Source organism: Phocoena sinus, chromosome 15 (genome assembly GCF_008692025.1).
Source record: "Phocoena sinus isolate mPhoSin1 chromosome 15, mPhoSin1.pri, whole genome shotgun sequence".
NCBI lineage: Eukaryota > Metazoa > Chordata > Mammalia > Artiodactyla > Phocoenidae > Phocoena > Phocoena sinus.
Window position 1 is genome coordinate 49,006,650 of NC_045777.1, and position 18,433 is coordinate 49,025,082.

Below are 18,433 nucleotides of genomic sequence, written 5' to 3' on the forward strand. Positions count from 1 at the left end.
ACTCATCAGAGAAGTCACAACGCGCAGAAGGTGTTTCCCTCTAGTCATGTGCTTTGGAAACCAAAGCCCAAGCAGAAAGCTCTCGAAAACACTCAGCTCACCTCTCACTTCCATCAGATTAGGAAGCCCCAGAGTGACTGCAGAAAAGGAACATTCCTGTATTAAAAACCACTAAGCGACCCTTTCCCAGAAGTGTTGCCATCCTGCCCTGCCTTTCTTCTTTTGGATAACTATGGGAGGAACCCCAGAAAATTGGGGCTGGGATGAAGGCTACACACACAGGGTAATTTGGGCATCTCTAGCAGAGTTTACCGTCACCCAGAGCAGCAGCTGGTAAAGGGCAGCCAGGCTACTGAGTTTTTACATGCATCACGCTGGCCGAGTGAGACTAGCTACGATGTGGGCATTGGTGGCAAGATTTCCAAACCTTCATGCTTTCTGACTCTCTCTTCCCCATCTGGTAATTAGGGCACCTTTCCATTCACGCCACCTTCATTTACATCCCTGAAAAATCTTGCTAAAAGTCAAAAACATCTTTCCCCAAAGGATTTACAGCATTTGTGCTTTAAATGACTCAGAGCTCACCTCTGTCATAACCTTGGATTCTCCTTTTAAGTAACAGGTCCTCAGCTGAGACATGAATGAACGTCCTTGGCGTCACCGCGCCTGGCTTTTTAAACGCATTCTCTTCTATGAAAGAAACCGAAGGGACAGCGGTCCCAGGTTTGTTGGCAAGATATCACCTATCTGAAGGACAGAAATAAAGAACTTCGAGTCACAAATAGGACAGAGGTGTTGGTGGGAACACTGTATTTGGGGCACAGAATAAAAAAGGTTGCTTCCATGGTAATGAAAATAACCACTGACAGCGAGCAAAGCTTCGGAGCAAGAAGTTGGAGTCGCTTGTGTGGGGGGAGGTTAATCGCTAGATGCCCGGCTGGGGCGGCGGGCCGGCAGCGGGGAGCGGGCGCCGAGGGGCTAGTTCTCGCCCAGGATACTCTTCAGGCTTCTCTCCACCGCTTCGTCCAGCTCTTCCTCCAGCTCCTCCTTCTTGGACATGGCCAGCTTGGACTGGTAATCCCTCACCACCTGGTCGATGTACGGGGCGCTCTGCGTGCCGTGGAGCATCAGTGTCCACTCCTTCAGCACCCCCTTTTGGGGCGCGCTCCCCACGAAGCCCAGCTCCAGGGTCCATGTCCCCCGGGCATCTTCCCCCCAGGTGTGGGTGGTCATGAAAGGCCACTTGTCGAAGCCCACCTTGGTGTCGTCGTCCCGTGGCCGCCGGCTCAGCAGGATGGACTTGGTGCCCATGGGGGACGTCATGTTGATGTTCAGGTCCCCTCGCCTGGTCGCGTTGACCGTGACGACAGCTTGCACGTGCTCCAGGTAGCGCACGAAGTTCTCCTTCCCCTCGCAGGCGGCGGTGGTGAGCTTCAGCACCAGCTTGCCGGTCGGCGGTATTTTCCTGAGGGCAGAGGGGAGGAGACCGTGAGGGCTGGGTACACTCTCCCAGGGGCAGCTCCGGGGAGCGGGGAGAGCAGGGGCTCTGGAGTGAATTCGTATTTTTTTTTTTTTTAGGTAGCTGAAAATTTTATTAGAAAATTAAAATGTAGAACTCTACAGTAGGGACTTCCTTGGTGGTGCAGTGGTTAAGAATCCACCTGCCAGTGCAGGGGACACGGGTTCGAGCCCTGGTCCGGGAAGATCCCACATGCCACGGGGCAACTAAGCCGATGCGCCACAACTACTGAGCCTGTGCTCTAGAGCCCACGAGCCACAACTACTGAGCCTGTGTGCCACAACTATGGAAGCCCTCGCGCCTAGAGCCTGTGCTCCACAACAAGAGAAGCCACCACAATGAGAAGCCCACGCACCCCAAGGAAGAGCAGCCCCCGCTCGCCGCAACTAGAGAAAGCCTGCACGCAGCAACGAAGACTCAATGCAGCCAAAAATAAATAACTTTATATATATATATAAAAGAACTCTACAGTAGGTTCGCATTAGTTACCTGTCTTATACATAGTATCAATAGTGTATATGTGTCAAACCCAATCTGCCAATTCCTCCCACCCCCTTCCTTCCCTATGGGTGTCCATACATTTGTTCTCTCTGTCTGCGTCTCTATTTCTGCTTTGCAAATAAGATCACAGGAGAAACAGATAAAGATGTGGCACATATATACAATGGAATATTACTCAGCCATAAAAAGGAACGAAATCCAGGGTTAATTCTTACACTTGCTGTGTGAGCCTGAGCAAGTTACCCACATTCTCAGAACCGACTGTGAGTGGACGGGGCAGGCAGCAGATGCTGTGGACACCGTTCCCGCTTCTCCTAAGTCACTGCTGGGTTTGCCTGCAGCCGAGGCTACTGTGGACCCTGCCTGCATCCACCACGGGTATCAGCATCTCCCAGCTTCTCTCCTGGAGCCTTTCCCTGCCTCCTGGGAGCGTCCTCAGCCTGCGTGCAGGCCGGCCCTGAAGTGTCAGAGATTGAACCCCACAGGGAAAGCCCCCTACCGCGATTGCCGGAAGGTGGTGAGTACATACACCTGGCTTCCTCACTCCTGGTGGGGACAACTCAGTGTTGCCCAGGGGGGCAAGGTGTTGGTCAATGGAGCATCAATGCATCTTTATTGGATTGCTTCCTCTTCCCTGCCTACAGCTGCACCTCCTCACTTGTTTCCCGAGATCATCTCTCAAAACATCGTCAGTACCCAAGTCCCATCAGGGTCTACTTTTGGGACAACCCAGACTGAGACAGGAGCTCATATACTTTTCTTTTCAAGTACTCACTACCTTGATAAGGAGAAATTATTGCTAGTGTGATTGTTAACACTATCATAAAAAAACTGAAATTGGGTTAATTAATCCTAGTAAAGCACAGTCCTGTGACAGATCAGGGGAATTTGGGAGTCTCTTCGGTCATGGAGTTGGAGCCCCATGGACGGTCAGTCTAAGATTTCTCAGCTGTCTTTCCATATAACCGATCTCCTTTCTGGAAGTGGCCTCCTTTGGAGATGAGATGCTCAAATGTTCTTGCGCTAGAAACATAATACAGGAAACTACATTTGAGGAGTGCATGGTACAATGGAAGGACTCCAGACTTCGGGAATAAACCTATTTGAGTTAGAATTCTGCTTCTATGCTTACTGGTCAAGAGAGCTTGGGAAAATTTTTCAAATACTTGAAGTCTCATTGTCATTGTGGGTGGGTTTAAATAAGACCATGTAGGAAAACACTGAGCACAGTGCCTGGACCATGATACTAGCTCCCTTTCTCCAGCCCTTTGTCTATGTTAATGTCCTTCCTGGACATGGCTTTTACTTTGGAGCATAAAATGGTGTGTATTTTTTTTTTTTTGGCTGTGTTGGGTGTCCATTGCTGCGTGTGGGCTTTTCCCTAGCTGTGGTGAGCGGGGGCTACTGCTCGTTGAGGTGTGTGGGCTTCTCATTGTGGTGGCTTCTCTTGTTGCGGAACACAGGCTCTAGGCGCATGGGCTTTGGTAGTTGTGGCTCACGGGCTATAGAGTGCAGGCTCAGTAGCTGTGGCGCACGGACTTCGTTGCTCCGCGGCACGTGGGATCTTCCTGGGCCAGGGCTTGAACCCATGTCCCCTGCATTGGCAGTGGATTCTTAAACACTGCGCCACCAGGGAAGCCCATGGTGTGTATTTTTAAACACACATCTTGTAGAATACATCTACAAAAGGATGCTGGTCATACACCCAGCTCAGAGCCAAGCCTTGGTTCTACGTTGCCCTTGGAACCAAGGCAAAGAACCGGGGAGGGCTTGCTGGAGCTCCCCTGCAGCTCATTGATAAAGGCAATACTCTTCCAAGGAACTTAAAAATATACACATAAACAGTCTCATGGACCGTGTGTGCTCTGCGTGGACTCTGATGCTGAATCATGCATCCACTGGCCATGGAGATCCAGTGATGGTGCAGGGGCAGAGGGTCCCCAGCACCAGGTTCTGGGGAAATCCTCCAATCTGGTAGAAAGCAGGCATTAGGCCAGCTTTGGAGATGTGAGTATGGCAAGCCACTACCTGGACCTCTCAAAGAAGATGCTACTTACTCGGAACAGGATCAGAAACATAACAGGTGAGCTGATAAATGATTAATGATCACATGGGCTCCAGCCCCTGGGCAGAAAGCTACATGGGTAGACTAAAGGTCCAGTTGTGGGTAAGGAATTTGAACTTTCTGAGCTCACTTTCCTTACCTATACAATGGGGATATGACTTCCTACCTTGAAGAGTTGCTGTAAAGATAAATACAGACACACACTCATATACGTTGTACATTTACAAATGTCTAGACCAGTGCTGGCCAACAGCACTACCCATTCCTGCAAGGATGGAAATGTTCTATATCTGTGCTAATACTGTAGCCACTGGCCACATGTGGCTTTTGGGCACTCGAAATGTGACAAGTATGAGTGAGGAACTGAATTTTTAATTAATTAAATTTAATTTTAGTGATCAATTTAAATTTATTTAATTTCACTAAATAGCCACACGTGGCTAGTTGCTTCTGTTTTTGTAGAGCACAGGTCTAATTGTTGAGAAAATAATTGGAATTTTGCCATCCACCTGGGCAGGTTGGCGTGGGAACAAGCACACACACCTGTTAGGATTTACAAATTGTCCTAGAAGCCTTGGGCTTGGGGTGTGTGCCAGGGTCGGAGGCCCCTCCGGGAACCCCTCGGCCCCTGGGAGCCTGGCTTGTTTAGCGCCTGGGGGACTTGCCTGCTCGCCAAACTCCCATCCCCACCTGCTGGCTGAGGGCCTGGGGCCCTGGGGAGAGGACATTTAACTGCACTCTTCTTGGAATGTTGTCACTTTGAAATTGACTTGAATTGTGAATTCCAGAGGCAGCAAGCTTGATAGAGAAAAGAGAACACCACCCCCTCTCACCGGCGACCTGGCGTTCGTTAGTCATGAGAGGCAGGGAGCAGCTCTCGTGGATTTTTCTTACCCTCTTCTTGCTGCTTTGTATGTTCTGACTTTCCTCCAGTGCCATATATTGCTTTTAGAAGAAAAGGAGTACAACTCATTCTTATTTTAAAAGAACAGGGACAGGTGCTCAGGAAAAGTCAGTTTATCAGAAGGTTGCAGTAGGAGATGGCTGTTTGTGGAACCAAAGAGGCTCTTCAGAGACCCTGATCTAGCCACACAGCCACGTTCGGGAACACACTCGCTGCTGAAAATGAGGCACCCATCAGAAGGTGTGAGCTACTCTCTGAACTTTCAGAAACAAGTACAGAAGCCTGGTGCTCAAGTCCTATAAAGACAAACATGGCTTATATCTTTGTCTTACTGCATGTTGGTGCAAAATGAGGGCTCAGTGACTTTGTGCCTAGAAATAGGCATTGCTTCCCAGGGGGCCCTTGGAATGCTCTTTGGGTTCTCAATCCTCAGCTGTATGATAAAAACTGTTATGAAGCTGTAGTCGTTTTGCTAGAATAATAATAGTAACAATGGCAGCTGCCCTTTCCCGAGTATCTAAAACACCTGCCATGTGGTTGTCACTGAAGAACACTCAACAGGGGTCACTTGATGTTTGCTCTTCCCCACGTCACAGTGTCAGGTGGGCATTAACCCCCACAGAAGACACTGCGGCTCAGAAGTGACCAGTCCACAGCCACCCGGCCAGCATGCTGTGGCCGAGCACACCCTCCGCTCTACTATGCTGCTTCAGGCATTCGGATCAGGTTTTAACGTTGATCTCCAAATTCACTTAAAATCCGGAGTTCGCCACAGTCTTCAAGGAGCTGAGTGAACAGGGGAGGGTGGAAGTGGCCTGTATCTGACAGCGTGCTCTGGGGACACGCTGGCCGATGGGGCGGCCTCGGCTTCCTCTGCTCACGGCCCTCGGCTGGTCCAGCACAGATGCTCACAGCCAGTTCTATTTTTCCCTTTTATTTTAGTCAAGCATCCTTTACAGACTCTCCTGATGAAGTCTCCTTAGAAAATTGCTTTTCGAATTGACTGCTTCTCTGGGAAGATGAGTGCTGAGGAAACTCATAACCCTGACGGTTGCCACTCACCCGCTCAGAGGCCGTTTCTGTACAGCCCTGCATAGGAAGTGGCAGCTATCAAGCCTGCGGATCCCTCCGTCCCAGCCCCTGAGAAGTTGGATTCCTGGTGATAGGGCTGCCTCTACCAGAGGCACAAGCTGGCCTGGGCGTTGCCCTCAGGACCCCCTGCCCAGCCTCTGAGTTCTTCCATGAGCACATCTGCCCCAGACCTCACTCACCTGCATCTGAGAACAATTCAGGCGTGGGTGGACGAGGGGACACAGAGCGCTTCCAACAAGGCTGCCTGTCCCCTGCCCCTGAATCTCCCTGGCTGGACTGGTGGTCCCATCGCCACCGTGTAGACATCTTCCTTGTGCCCAGGTGATGCTGGCTAAATGTTCATTCATTCGTTCATCCCACAAATATCGATCCCATGACTACTAAGTTCCAGGCGCTGTTCTAGGCCCTGAGGACACACCAGCAAACGAGACAGATGAGGTCCCTGTCCTCCTGGAGCCCAGCTGAATTAGTGCTGAAATAGCTCTCGAGTTTCCTCTCATTAAAACAATGCTGCTGAGACCACCCACAAATCTCCGTCTTCTGGGCCTTACCCCAAACCTTAGAAATAAGAACCTCTGTGGGGTGGGGCGTTGACATACGTATTTTCACACACCAACCAAGAAATCCCTCTATACTTATTTTAAAAATTGCTGTCACAGTATATGTGTACATGTGTATTTTGTTTGGAATAAAATTGTCTCAACTAACAGAAGGTCATTTGTGGAAGGTAAATTCTCAATAGATTTGCATAAAAACCTGTAAGAAATATGTTTTCTATATAGACAAGAACATCTATAGATACCGTGAAATAAATTTAACCTAGTGAATCAACTGAAATATAATAAAAGATTTCTCCAGATTAAAAAAAAATAATGCTGCTGCTATTGGATAAGTTCCCAGTTAGTTGTGAGCCATTGGGACGGTCACATCTCAGGGCCTCAGATTCCTTAACTAGAATGAGGCGTCAGACAGCCTATTTCCAGTGTTGCCTCTGGCTCCAAATTCCAAGCTGTACCCGGATTATGACAGAATGTTCAGTGCACTCGGAATTGGGAGAGAAACGGTCATTCATCTCGGCATATACGTTCCGCATCTCCCTCTCCCCTCCGCCCCCCAGAAGCACAGAGCGCGAGGATCAACAGAGACCCATCCTTCTTGTCCAGGGCAATTGCGGAGAACAAGGTCTGACATCAAGGTGAACCTCGACTAAGCAGGCCCCAATGCCCGTTCCCCTAAATACTGCAACCGTGCCACCTTTCTGTTAATCTCGAATGTAGCCAGGATGCAACTAACTGTACATCCTGCTCTGGTCACACTGCCCATGGTCCCCACCTGCTGTGGCCCAGCGTCTGCAAAGGCACAGACGCCGTAAGTCTTCCCCTTGGCAATCCCTCTTTGTAAATCTCTCCCTTTTTGCAATAAGGGAAAGAAGTTCCAGGCCCCAGGGCTTTGTAGACTGGATACTTTGGAGTTGTGCAACACTGCAGCTCTGCCTGGAAGCTGGTTGTCCCTGAATCAAATCCAGTGCATCTCGGGATGGCGCAGAGAGGGAATCTGTTATGGTCACCAGTGCAGTGGCGCCATCTCTGGGTATTTTCCACAAACAGCAGTAGAACTGCTGCCCGCACTTACTCAGGGTCCTGCACGGAGCCTCCCACACAGTGGAACCTCTCAGGCACAGTTTTCCAGTCTTTGGCCATTTTCACCATGGCGCCTGCGTCAAGCACCCCGTAGCCAAAGAGGTGATTAAACTCCAAGCCGACCCCGTTCCTCCGCCACTGATGGACCTCGTCATGAAGCTGGTTCCGTTTGGAGGTGAGCACGGTCAGATGCTGCATGTCTCTCCAGGTCAGACCCAGGCTGGGTACCGGAGGCAGAGTGTTTGAGAGCAAGGGCGGGGGAAGAGAAGAGAGACAGAGGGAGAGAGACACAATGACTAAGGTAGGACATAGACCCCTGGTAAGATGTTGGAACATCTATGAACCCACAAGTCAAGGGAGGATTTCCATGCACTACTGAGAATATAAGTATAGATATATGTCAATTTAAAATATCTTGCCTTTCTTACTTAAATACATTTCAATTGCGATATCTAACACACACTGGAATGGCTAAAATGAAAAAGACTGACAATACCAAGTGTTGGCAAAGATGTGGAGCAACTGGGTACTTTGGTGATGGAAGTGTAAGTTATTGCAGACACTTTGGAAAATGGTTTGGCTCTATCTTCAAATGTTGCCCATGTGCTTAAGCTATGGCCCAGAAGTTCCATTTTTAGGTACGTATCCAACAAAAATGTGTGTATATATTCACCAGACATATACGTATTGGAATGTTCATAGGCCTAAACTATGAAGTCCTCAAATGCCCATCCACAGTAAAGTGAATAAACCAATTGAGATGTGTTTATAGGAGGTGGAACACTGCACTGCAATGAGAATGAACTCCAGCTACTCAGAATAACAGGGAGCTCACAATTGTGTGAATCTCACAATAAGAATTCTGACCCGAAGAAGCCAGACACAGAGGAGAACACAGAGTATGGTTCCATTTGTTTAAAGTATAAAAACAGGCACAATGAATCTGTGCTGTCAGAAGCCAGGTTAGTGGTTGGTCTTGGGGTGGCAGTGCCTGTAAGGGACACAGGGGGCTGCTGGGTGCTGACAGAGTTCTGTTTCTTGATCTGGGTGTTGGCTATGCAGGAGTGTTCCATCTGGGGACATGAAGCTGTCAGTTCTTCAAGGGCAGAGACAACAGCTTCAGCGTATTTGTCTCCCAGTGCCCAGGACAGCCCTCAGCATACTCTTTGTTCAGCAAATAGACAAGTTTGCTTGCGGACTTGTCTTTGGAAATTAATGTCTAGTAGTCTGTGCTATTGACATTAGTGTCAATGTCTGTGCTTTTCAAAGTGTAGGTCATGACCCGTTTGTGGGCTAGGAGGTCAACTGATTGCACAGGCTATGTATCTGGGCTGCACAGTAAAACTGTCTGGTGGGAACATTTAAAACTCCACTGCTCAGGCCACATCTCAGACTATTTAAATCAGAAGCTCTAGGAGTGGGACCCAGGCTTTGGAAATTGTTAACACTTCCCAGGTCATTCCAGTAGACAGTTGAGAACCAGAGATTTAATGGATGGGGCTATCACAAGTGGAATAGAACAGAAAAGAATAACAGTGTGCACGTAATATGGGAAACTCTGTGTGTGTGTGTGTGTGTGTGTGTTTGCACACACTCGTGTGTGGTATTGTAGTATGTGTTTGGGTTGCAATGCAAAATTGATTTCTCACTGAGAGTCACGGTCACAAAAGTTGGAAAACCCTGCACTACGGTTCTCCCTAGACTCAAATGATTCAAAGAACACCGTCACTCATTTGATAAAATCTCAACACAAGCAGCGTTCATTGGTTCAGAGCTTCAAAACAGAGTCAAAAGATGATAACGATTCATATGCTCTTGAAATGCAGACCTTTAAGTTCTTTTCCCATTTAGGTTTGTACATAATATTGAGGAGAAGGAAGTCCAGGAAGACCTTCAGCTTTTAAAGAGAAAGTTTCAAGGAAGGTCAGTGCTTATTTGAGAAATTTAAGAACATATCTTGGACATATGGTTCCCCTGGACATATGGACTAGGTGAACAGTGTGAAATTTCCTGAAGTTGATTATGGCCGAAAGCTCATTGTTTTGCTGGAAGAGGATTCTGAGTTCATTTAACTCAAAAGTGTCGATAAACGAGGATTTAGTGACCTCAAGGTGATCCAAGGGCTGGCTGGTAGGTGGAGCATCCCTCATCTTTGCTAGGGGTTCTGCTGCAAAAATGAGCCATGCTTCTAACCCCACTAGACGTTTCTCCACGGATTTATTCTCATCGGGTCCATAAGAGAGAAAGAATGTGCTAGAACAAGGATGTTCTACTTTTAAAATAAATCAGAGCGTGCTCCATACTCCAATGTCACTGAATTTGTGACACCATTTGAACAACCATTTGCTTATGTCTGAAAAGTAAAACAGAGTCCCTCTTATTTCCTCATTCTGAGCAACTTCTGAATTGACCGAAGATACTATTGTGTAAAATAATTATTTCATCAACGTGCTTTAGGCTTTAATCCTACCATAGCAGCTCAAGGATTGTATTAAATTAAATAATAAATATTTTATTATTTAATATTAATATTAAATAATAAAAATAAATTTACAGAACATCTACAATATAAAAGTCACTGTGTTCAGTGCTACAGGACAAGGAACATGACATTTTCTCAAATATTTTATATAATAGCTGGGAAAGTAAGACAGATATATGGAAAGGTATCACGTCCAGGCTCTGCACTAGTTCCGGGCAGGTCGTAGGAAGGTCCCTGCCCTCTCAGAGCCTACAGCCCGGGGGACAGACAGACAACTGAATATTTTAAAATGCCAGGGGAGCCAACAGTGGAACCCTGAGTTATCCCAGCCAGGGAGTCTCACAGACTGTGGTCCTGCATCAGAAGCTCATGGGGACTCGTGACAGATATGGATTCCTGGCCTCAACCTCAGGTCTCTGGAATCGGCCTCCTGGAGGCTGTGGGCCTGAGGATGTGCACTCAAGACAAAGCGCGGGTGATGCTTCTGCACACGGGATTTGAGAACACGGGTCTGAGATGGCGGTTCACAACCTTGTCTGCACATGTGAACCAACGTGAACACAATGACGAAGTCAGACAGGACCCAGAGATGCTGATCCCACGGGCCTGTCCAAGCATCTGCCGAAGGCTCCAGCAAACCTGCTTGGGGCGGGGGTGGGGGGTGGTTCTTAACTTCCTGGCGGCACTGGGGGTGCTTGTTACAACTGCAGCTTCTGGAGATTCTGAGTCTGTGGACCTGGCGTGGGCTTGGACATCTGTTCTTAGCAAGCACTCCAGGGATTCTGATCAGCAGCAGCAAATCTGAGAAACTCTGGTCTGGGGGGTCAGCAAGGGTCTCTCAGGAAGTGATATTTTTAGCGAAGGTCAAAGGGACGAGTGGGAGTGACTGAGTAAACACAGGGAAGGGGAGTTCCTAGGGAGAGAAGGTTCTGGAAGGAAGGATCTAGAGGCGGGAGAAGGCACATATCAGCACAGGAGGTTGGGAGCCCTGTATGAGTCAGGGAGGTAGAGCCAGGAACAGAGGCGGAGAGGATGACACAGTAGAATGTAGGGACTTTATCTTAGTGACAGACAGGAAGGGCAGAGAGACCCGTGATCCGATCTCCAGAAACATCACCAGGGAGGAGGAATCAAGACGTGGGACTGGAAAGAGGATGCTGCAGGAACCTGGCCCACGAACAAGTGACCATGAGGAACGAGCCGCGAGCTGTAACAAGGCCATGTACGAGGAACCCCCGGTGAACTGTCAGTGAAAATGGTGACACCTGTGCAGCTGCAGGGCACCTATTGGCTGGGTCCAATCGCTCATAGGACGCTGTGATGTTCCAGGGTAAACGTTCAGCTGTCAGCAGACTGGTCCTAGGCTACTTGGGATGGGCCATCTGCCTCTCGGTTCAGAGAGAACATCTCCGGAGGTCAAAGCCAAACCCAGGGCTTCTAGATAAGATGTGAGGACAGGCCAGGGCTCCAAGGAGAGAGGTCACTCAGAGCCTGGCCAAGGTGGCAGCCGTCTTGAGCAAGAGAGTGTGGGATCTTGGAAAAACCAGTGTGAAGCCCAGGGAGAGACTGACCCGCATGGCTGGAAGAGGAATCTTGCACCAGGGAGACCTCGGGATGGGCTGTTTCCTAAGCCTCTAAAGCTGGTCCTGGCAAGTGAGTTTTTGCCTGTGAATGATCCCTAGAACCATATCTCCTACTGAGCCCTGCACTTACGGTTGATGTACTAACTTCCCACTGGTGCAAAATAGTGCCCTTTTTTTTCTTTTTTTTTTTTGAGTTCCTTATTTGTGAGGATTACCCCTGAAAGACCATTGTTTTTCAGAGTTCTTCTATTTATGGTATCAAATTCTCTGGATTCCAATTCACATTCTCCTCCTGATAATCAAGACAGCAAAGGGAATTTAAGGAGAGAACAGCTACAAAACTACATTTCCCATCCTCCCTTGCAGTCTGGGGTGGCCATGTGACAGTTCTGGCCAATAAGAAATAAGTCCCTGAGTGATTTTTCGAAAAATTTTTAAACAGGGATCACTCAGCTGGTGGATTTCTTTTTTCCCTTTGCTTTTCCCCTCTTCCTGCCTGACATGTAAACATGATGGCTGGAGCTCCTGTGGCATCTAGATAACATGAAGGTGTAGAAGAACAGAAATCTAGAGACAGAGTCCGTGATTCTTGGTGGCCACCCTGCACTTGCCGGGGCTCCTCATCTCTGTATTATCTTCTGCATGACAGAAAAATAAACTCCTTCATAAGAAACTTATTAAATAAAATTAATATTCTATTTAAAATATATTGTTACTATGCTATTAAAAAAAAAGGAAAAGAAAAGAAAAATAAATTCCTGTCTCAGTTTAGCTGTTGTTTTTGGATTTCCTGTTTTCTGTCTAATACGGGCACCTAGTCAGAGGCAGAGTGCGATGTTCATATTCCGCAAACGGCACCTGAGTGCTAGGTTCATAGAGCCCTTGCCGTACTCCTGGATGCCACACACTCCAGGCCACAGACCAGCATGGGGCTGGCTGCTCTTGCAGTCCCTGAAAAAGGCGTTGAAAAGACAGATTCCTGGGCCATTCATCCCTAAGGATGTGATTCAGTGACTTTCGGCTGAGTCTTGGGAATCTATCATTTTCAAAACTCCCCAGTGCTCAACTTCACTAGTTATCAGGGAAATAAAAATTAAAACTACAGTGCAATTCCACAGAATGCCCACAAGAATGGCTAAAGTGTAGAAGACAGATAATAGCAAATGTTGGCAAGGATGTGGAACAGCTGTAACTCTCATACACTGCTGGAGGGAGTGTCAGCAAGTGCACCAACTCTGGAAAACTGCTAGACCTGCACCTGTGTATACCCCATGACCCAGCTTTTTGACTCCCTAATATACATCAAACAGAAATGCGTCCACATCTTCACCAAAAGACATGTACAAGAATGCTCACAGCAATGCTACTCACAATAGCCCCAGTGTGGAAACAACCCAAGTATCCACTTATACAATGGAGTAATATTCAACAACAAGGATGGACAACCTATAAGCGCACGCAGCAGCATGGAGGAATCTCTCAGACATAATCCTGAGCCGAAAAGCACATACTGAGACTTAGGTAATGGTCTGTTTCCTGACTTGGGTGCTGGTTACATGGATCTGTTAACTTTACAAGAAGTCTTTGAGCTGTACCTAATATTTGTGCACTTTTCTCTGCATCTAGTAGACTTTGATAGAGCTCACATGAAAAAATCCATCCCTTGGAAGGTCAGTTTTGGAAACACTGTTCTAGTCCAGTATATGGGCCGCTTTACTACGGATGGTTCTCCTGGGTCACAGGTTTGCCTCTTTTAACATCTACCCCTCAAACCCAGCTCAGCCCTCTTGAACCACCCAGAAAGCCTGGGGTCATGGAGAGAACCCCAAATATTTGAAGGCAGCAGTAACTCCCCACTAAAGAAATTCTTCGGATTTTCTCTAATATTGGTCTCACTGGGAAATGTGAGCAATGTTCCCAACAACTCAGAAAGGCATTTTCAAGCATTTGGCAGAAAAGCATTTTATGAGATTAAACAACAAGGTGATGACTGGTCAGAACAGAGGCGTGGTTTCCCTTTGTCCCCTGGAGCCATGGGGGTGGTCATTCTCCCTCTTCCGTAGTCCGGATGGGAATTCATTTAGACAGGATAATTTATTTACTGTATTCAAGTTGCTTTGGAAAAGCTTTCTTATTGGACCTCTGGGTGGGAAACAGCCCTCGACTGCTGCCACATATGTCACCAGGGACTCCCAGCTGCCTCATGTGAAGATAAAGAGAGTTGAGCTGTAGGAGATGAGCTGTGGGAAGTGTTCGTGGAGAGTCTTTCCCTCCTCCGCCCTCCGGGCTCTCTCCTGGGGCTATTTCATGCTGAGCAGTGGTTTCAGCTGCTGGCTGTTGGAGCCTTTTGGCCCACAGAGAAGCCTTGGAGTTTACTTTCCCAGGTGGGGCTCTTAGCCAACGGCCAAACAGTACAAGAATATGGCAGCCCAGCTCCCTTGCTTTGATGTGGAACAAACTCTGAGGCATAATTTACCCTCCAGAGCTCTCCCTGGGATCAGGCTGAGGCCAGAACTTCTGAAATCGCATCCTTGCTCAGCTTCTTCCCCAGCCCGAACCTGCTTCCTCTCCTCCCCAGTGGTTTCTGCCGGGATCCCTCTCTTAATAAATCACTTGCATCAAATCTAATCTCAGGGTGTGTTTCCAACTCAGGTGATTGGTGTTCTGAGGAATTTTTGAGGACTGGCTCCCAAGACGGGCTTGAACCCGCTACTGCCAGGTATCATTTTTTCCCTCTTTATGGCAATAGACAGCACTCAATTCATGACCATTGCTCCAAAACAAAGTGTGCCTAAGTGGTGATTGCATTCTTTTCTGTAAGGAAATCTGCAAGCGTGCTAAAGAATGGAGAATAATTGGTGCAGAGCCCATGCATCTGTTTAAAGTTCCAGCAGCCTGCTCCATTACTTTGATGTATGTAAGGGGTCACTTTGTAGGCATATAGGCCTGGGAAAGTGACTTTTTGCTTGCCAGAATCTAAGGAGACTTTGAGTCAAGTTCTGCCCTCTTAGATTTAAGAGGAGACCAGGAAGCCCTTCTTGTTCCCTGTCCTCTGCAAGGCTCTGTGGCAGGCAGCAGCCTCCCTCTGCTTGTCTGCTCCCAGCTGGAGTGAGCGAGGCCAGCTCAGACTCCAGGACCCAACAGGCCCTGAGAGGAACAGCTTCATCTTCAGGAAATGCACATAATACGTGAGTAAGTTTTGGTCTCTGTGCTTAATAGGAAGGCTTTGACCAGTGTCCATCTCTTCTTTCCTAAAATTTCCAACTGACTTTTGTTAAAAGAATCAAAGCTTGGCCTGGTCCAAAAGAGAAGTCACTCCCAATTTGGGGCCTTATCTGTAAAAGGAGGATAATGAAGTCTTTTCTGCTTAAAGGCAGAGGGGTTGGACTAGATAATCTTTTGATGTCCTTTCCTATTCTAGGAATCAGCTCTTACCTCCTTTGCAAGTCAAAAAATGCACTGCATATGTGGAGAGTCAAGCAGGGCTGCCTGAAGATTGTTGCTAGAAGCTCCGGTTGCCTAGCAATGGCTGACAGGGATGGGAACTCAACTTCCCTTCCCCAGGAGCCTGAATTCAACTTCTTATAAGTTGCTGGTTCTGTATTCTTGGATAATTCCCTGCCTAGCGGGCATTTGCACTTACACCACATGGGTGGTGCCTGAAGCCACAAGTTCATTGTTCAAACCCAAGGCCAGCCTCTGGTTTGCACTGAGAGAAGACAGAGGAGTGGGTGGGCAGGGACCTCTGCTGACGCTCAAATCCAAGGTGGGTCCAGCTGTACTGACCTGTGGCCTCTGCGGAGGTGGTGAGAACAGAGGGGATGGTCTCCCCTCTCTGGTAGCTGGATGGTTTCCCAGCAAAGCCCATTTCTAGGCCTACGTTGTGTGACTTCGCCCACCTTGTCTCAGTGTTAAAATGAGTTCAGCCTTATAAGTTAACAAATCTGGAGCGAGAGCATCCTGTTTAACACATGTCTGAAAACCTTGCTGGATACCCGGCTTGGCAATGGTTTTCCTTCATGTAGCTGTTTGGGAGTATTATTAGAGTAAAACAGCCAAGGGATCCATAGAAGATAAAAGGGTGTTTTCACCAAGAAAACATTGATGTGCCCCTATGTGTGGTTGGATGTTCAACTCTTGTGCTCTCTCAGGGATGTAGTTTTGTGGTGTGTGTGTGAGTGTGTGTGTGTATCATTTAGCAATGCCCACCAGAGTTCATTGGCCCTGACTATTTACTGACTCTCACACCCACTTTTGCCTCTGTGGACACCTAGGTGGGGAGACATGTCTCAGTCCACCCTGCAGAACCGGCCCTTGGTCCCGAGATGGAAACATACTTAGCCTCTAAAGCCAGTGCAAACACTCCAGCTGCCTCGGGAGCAGCTGCGGATGTCCCAGAATGCTTCAGGGTGCAGTTGCCGTACAAATCTGTGGTTGCCTGGAGGGGAAGATAGTGAGTAATGAGTGAGTCACACTGCTTTAAACCCAAAACGACATGGAGCAGAGGATTTTCTATTTCTTTTACTTAAACTCTGCCTTGTTCTGAAGAAGATTAAGATGAAGGTAAGGATAAGTTTAGCACCCATGCATCTATTCTGCCATGCATTTTATCTGAGTTTCCCAGTAGCCCATGCAAAAAGGGAAACACAATCAGTTATAGTTACAGTGTCCACAAGATAAAAGCAAGTCAATTGTTCAGAGAAGCGTATCTGCAGCTATTCTAGAGACCAGAGAGACATTTATCTTCTGGCTCCTAAAAGGAAACATCATAGGTGGAAAGTGACAAGCCAATATCACCACCATAGTCAAAGCAATGGTGAGTTTTGTTGCATTGGGATTGGCTTGGAAAGCTCAGGGCCAGTCCATCAGCAATTTCCTTTCCCTTCAGGAAAAAGGGTGGCATTCCCAAAGAGGAAAGACAAAACAGGCTCAGCCACAGTTTGCCTAGAGGGACAGGCCATTAAAGAGAAGTGTTACATTCTCTACATCTAAAATCCACGGAGAGAGTCTGGAACACCCTGAGCGACACCCTCTGATACATGAGTGATCACCCCACGGGAGGCTGATCAACTGAGTTTTAAAGGATTTTACAAGAGAGAGTCCCCATTTGCAGTGTTTGCGAGAGCCAGGGTTTTCATTAAGATCATTTATAAGCCACGAGAATACTCCTTCCTCCTGTTTGTCTGTAGGCTCCTCAAGTGGGCCTATTATTTGGGGGGACAAAGTACCAGGGGGGTTTAAAAGCATCTACTTGTGGAAAATGACAATATTCAAAGAGAACTCAAGGCCCCTCCCCAGCCATAGTAGAAAGAGAGTCATAGACAGGTGTTGAGGACAAAGTGACCTTATTGGGAGGCCCTTGGGGCAGGGGGGGGAGCTTCTTCACTTGTCCCTTTCAGCTTGTAGGATGAGAGAGGCGAAACCTCCTTCTGCTTGGGAGGAGCTGACATGATCTCCATCCTCCCCAAGACCAGGGGGAGCCCCAGGCTCATGGAGGGAGTCAGGCTAAGGTCTGTGTCTCCTGTAGGTAAAGGGCTTCTCCTGGGTCATGTGAGAGCCTGGCCAGCTGGTCAGGTGGAGCCCAGGCAGGCACTTGGGACTGCAGGAGTAGCTGGTATTGGTGACTGTGTTCCTCCCAACCCCAGAGGAGGCAGTGGCCGGGCAGGATGTATCTCAGCAGGACTCCTGAACCAACCACTAAATTCCAGGCTTGGAAGCCTGAGGAAAGGCCCCTGTGTGAGTGAAATACCCAGAGAGAGGAAGAGATCCAGAATGCTCATTATGCTTTACAGACGTATATTTCTAGGGCCTTGGAAAATTCACTATTAAACCTCGGTGCCCAGGAAGGAAGAGTTGCTCAAAGTGCAGTAAATAAAGTTTGTGATTCTTAACCTTTTTGTTTTCTCAATCATGGACCCATTTTAAAAATACGATGGAACACATTACTCTTCCTTTGAGAAAACACACATGTGCCCAATTTGGGGGGTTTTATGGACCCAGAAAAAGTCCGTCCATCGGATGCTATTTTTAAATTACTGTAATAAATGGACGAGCTCTTGGCTCAGATGGGTGCAGGTGTGATGCCCCAGTTCTTAATATTAGTTATCCTTATAAGTGACGTGCTGGGGGGCAAACCAGGTTCATCATTATTTGTAAGCCAAAACAATGAACAAGAAAATCGATGGTACATGAGCGGGAAGGAGGTCATCACGTTCTTGTTTATCGTAGGTCTCTGCCTTGATAAGAAGGCATCATCAGCCTGGAAGAAGGTGGATCTCCCCCGGGGATAGGCCCTGACTCTTTGAGGGAAGGGGGGTGGGGAGCTCCTCCTCCCATGACGTCACTGTGTCTGCGCATGACGTCAGGAGTGTCCACCCCACCCGGCCTCGCACTCACCACTCCGGCCTCGGGTTGCGCTTGCGCCCGTTGCTGAAGGTGGAGGCCAGGGTGGAGGAGCAGCTCTCATCGTACAGGGCGGTCCTGCGTCGTTGATGGCCGAGTTGATGGAGATGGTCCACATGCTCGAGGCGTAGCCGTCGCAGTTGCAGTCCGTCGTAGCTGCCGCCGTCCCCTGAGGCCCACACGTAGATGCTGCCTTTGCCCCCTCGGCCCTGGGATGGGGGGGCGACAGGGAGAGATGCGCGGGC

General features: G+C 48.2%; 1 protein-coding gene across 1 annotated transcript in view; it reads right to left on the reverse strand.

Annotated features, from left to right (window-relative positions):
• Positions 1-978: 978 nt before the first annotated feature.
• Positions 979-18,433, reverse strand: part of PCSK2 (proprotein convertase subtilisin/kexin type 2) — a 211,138-nt gene continuing 193,683 nt past the window's right edge. Inside the window, 6 exon segments of the mRNA XM_032605784.1 lie at positions 979-1,465; positions 7,714-7,941; positions 16,124-16,224; positions 18,167-18,270; positions 18,273-18,336; positions 18,338-18,397. Coding sequence (XP_032461675.1) covers positions 979-1,465; positions 7,714-7,941; positions 16,124-16,224; positions 18,167-18,270; positions 18,273-18,336; positions 18,338-18,397 — 1,044 coding nt within the window.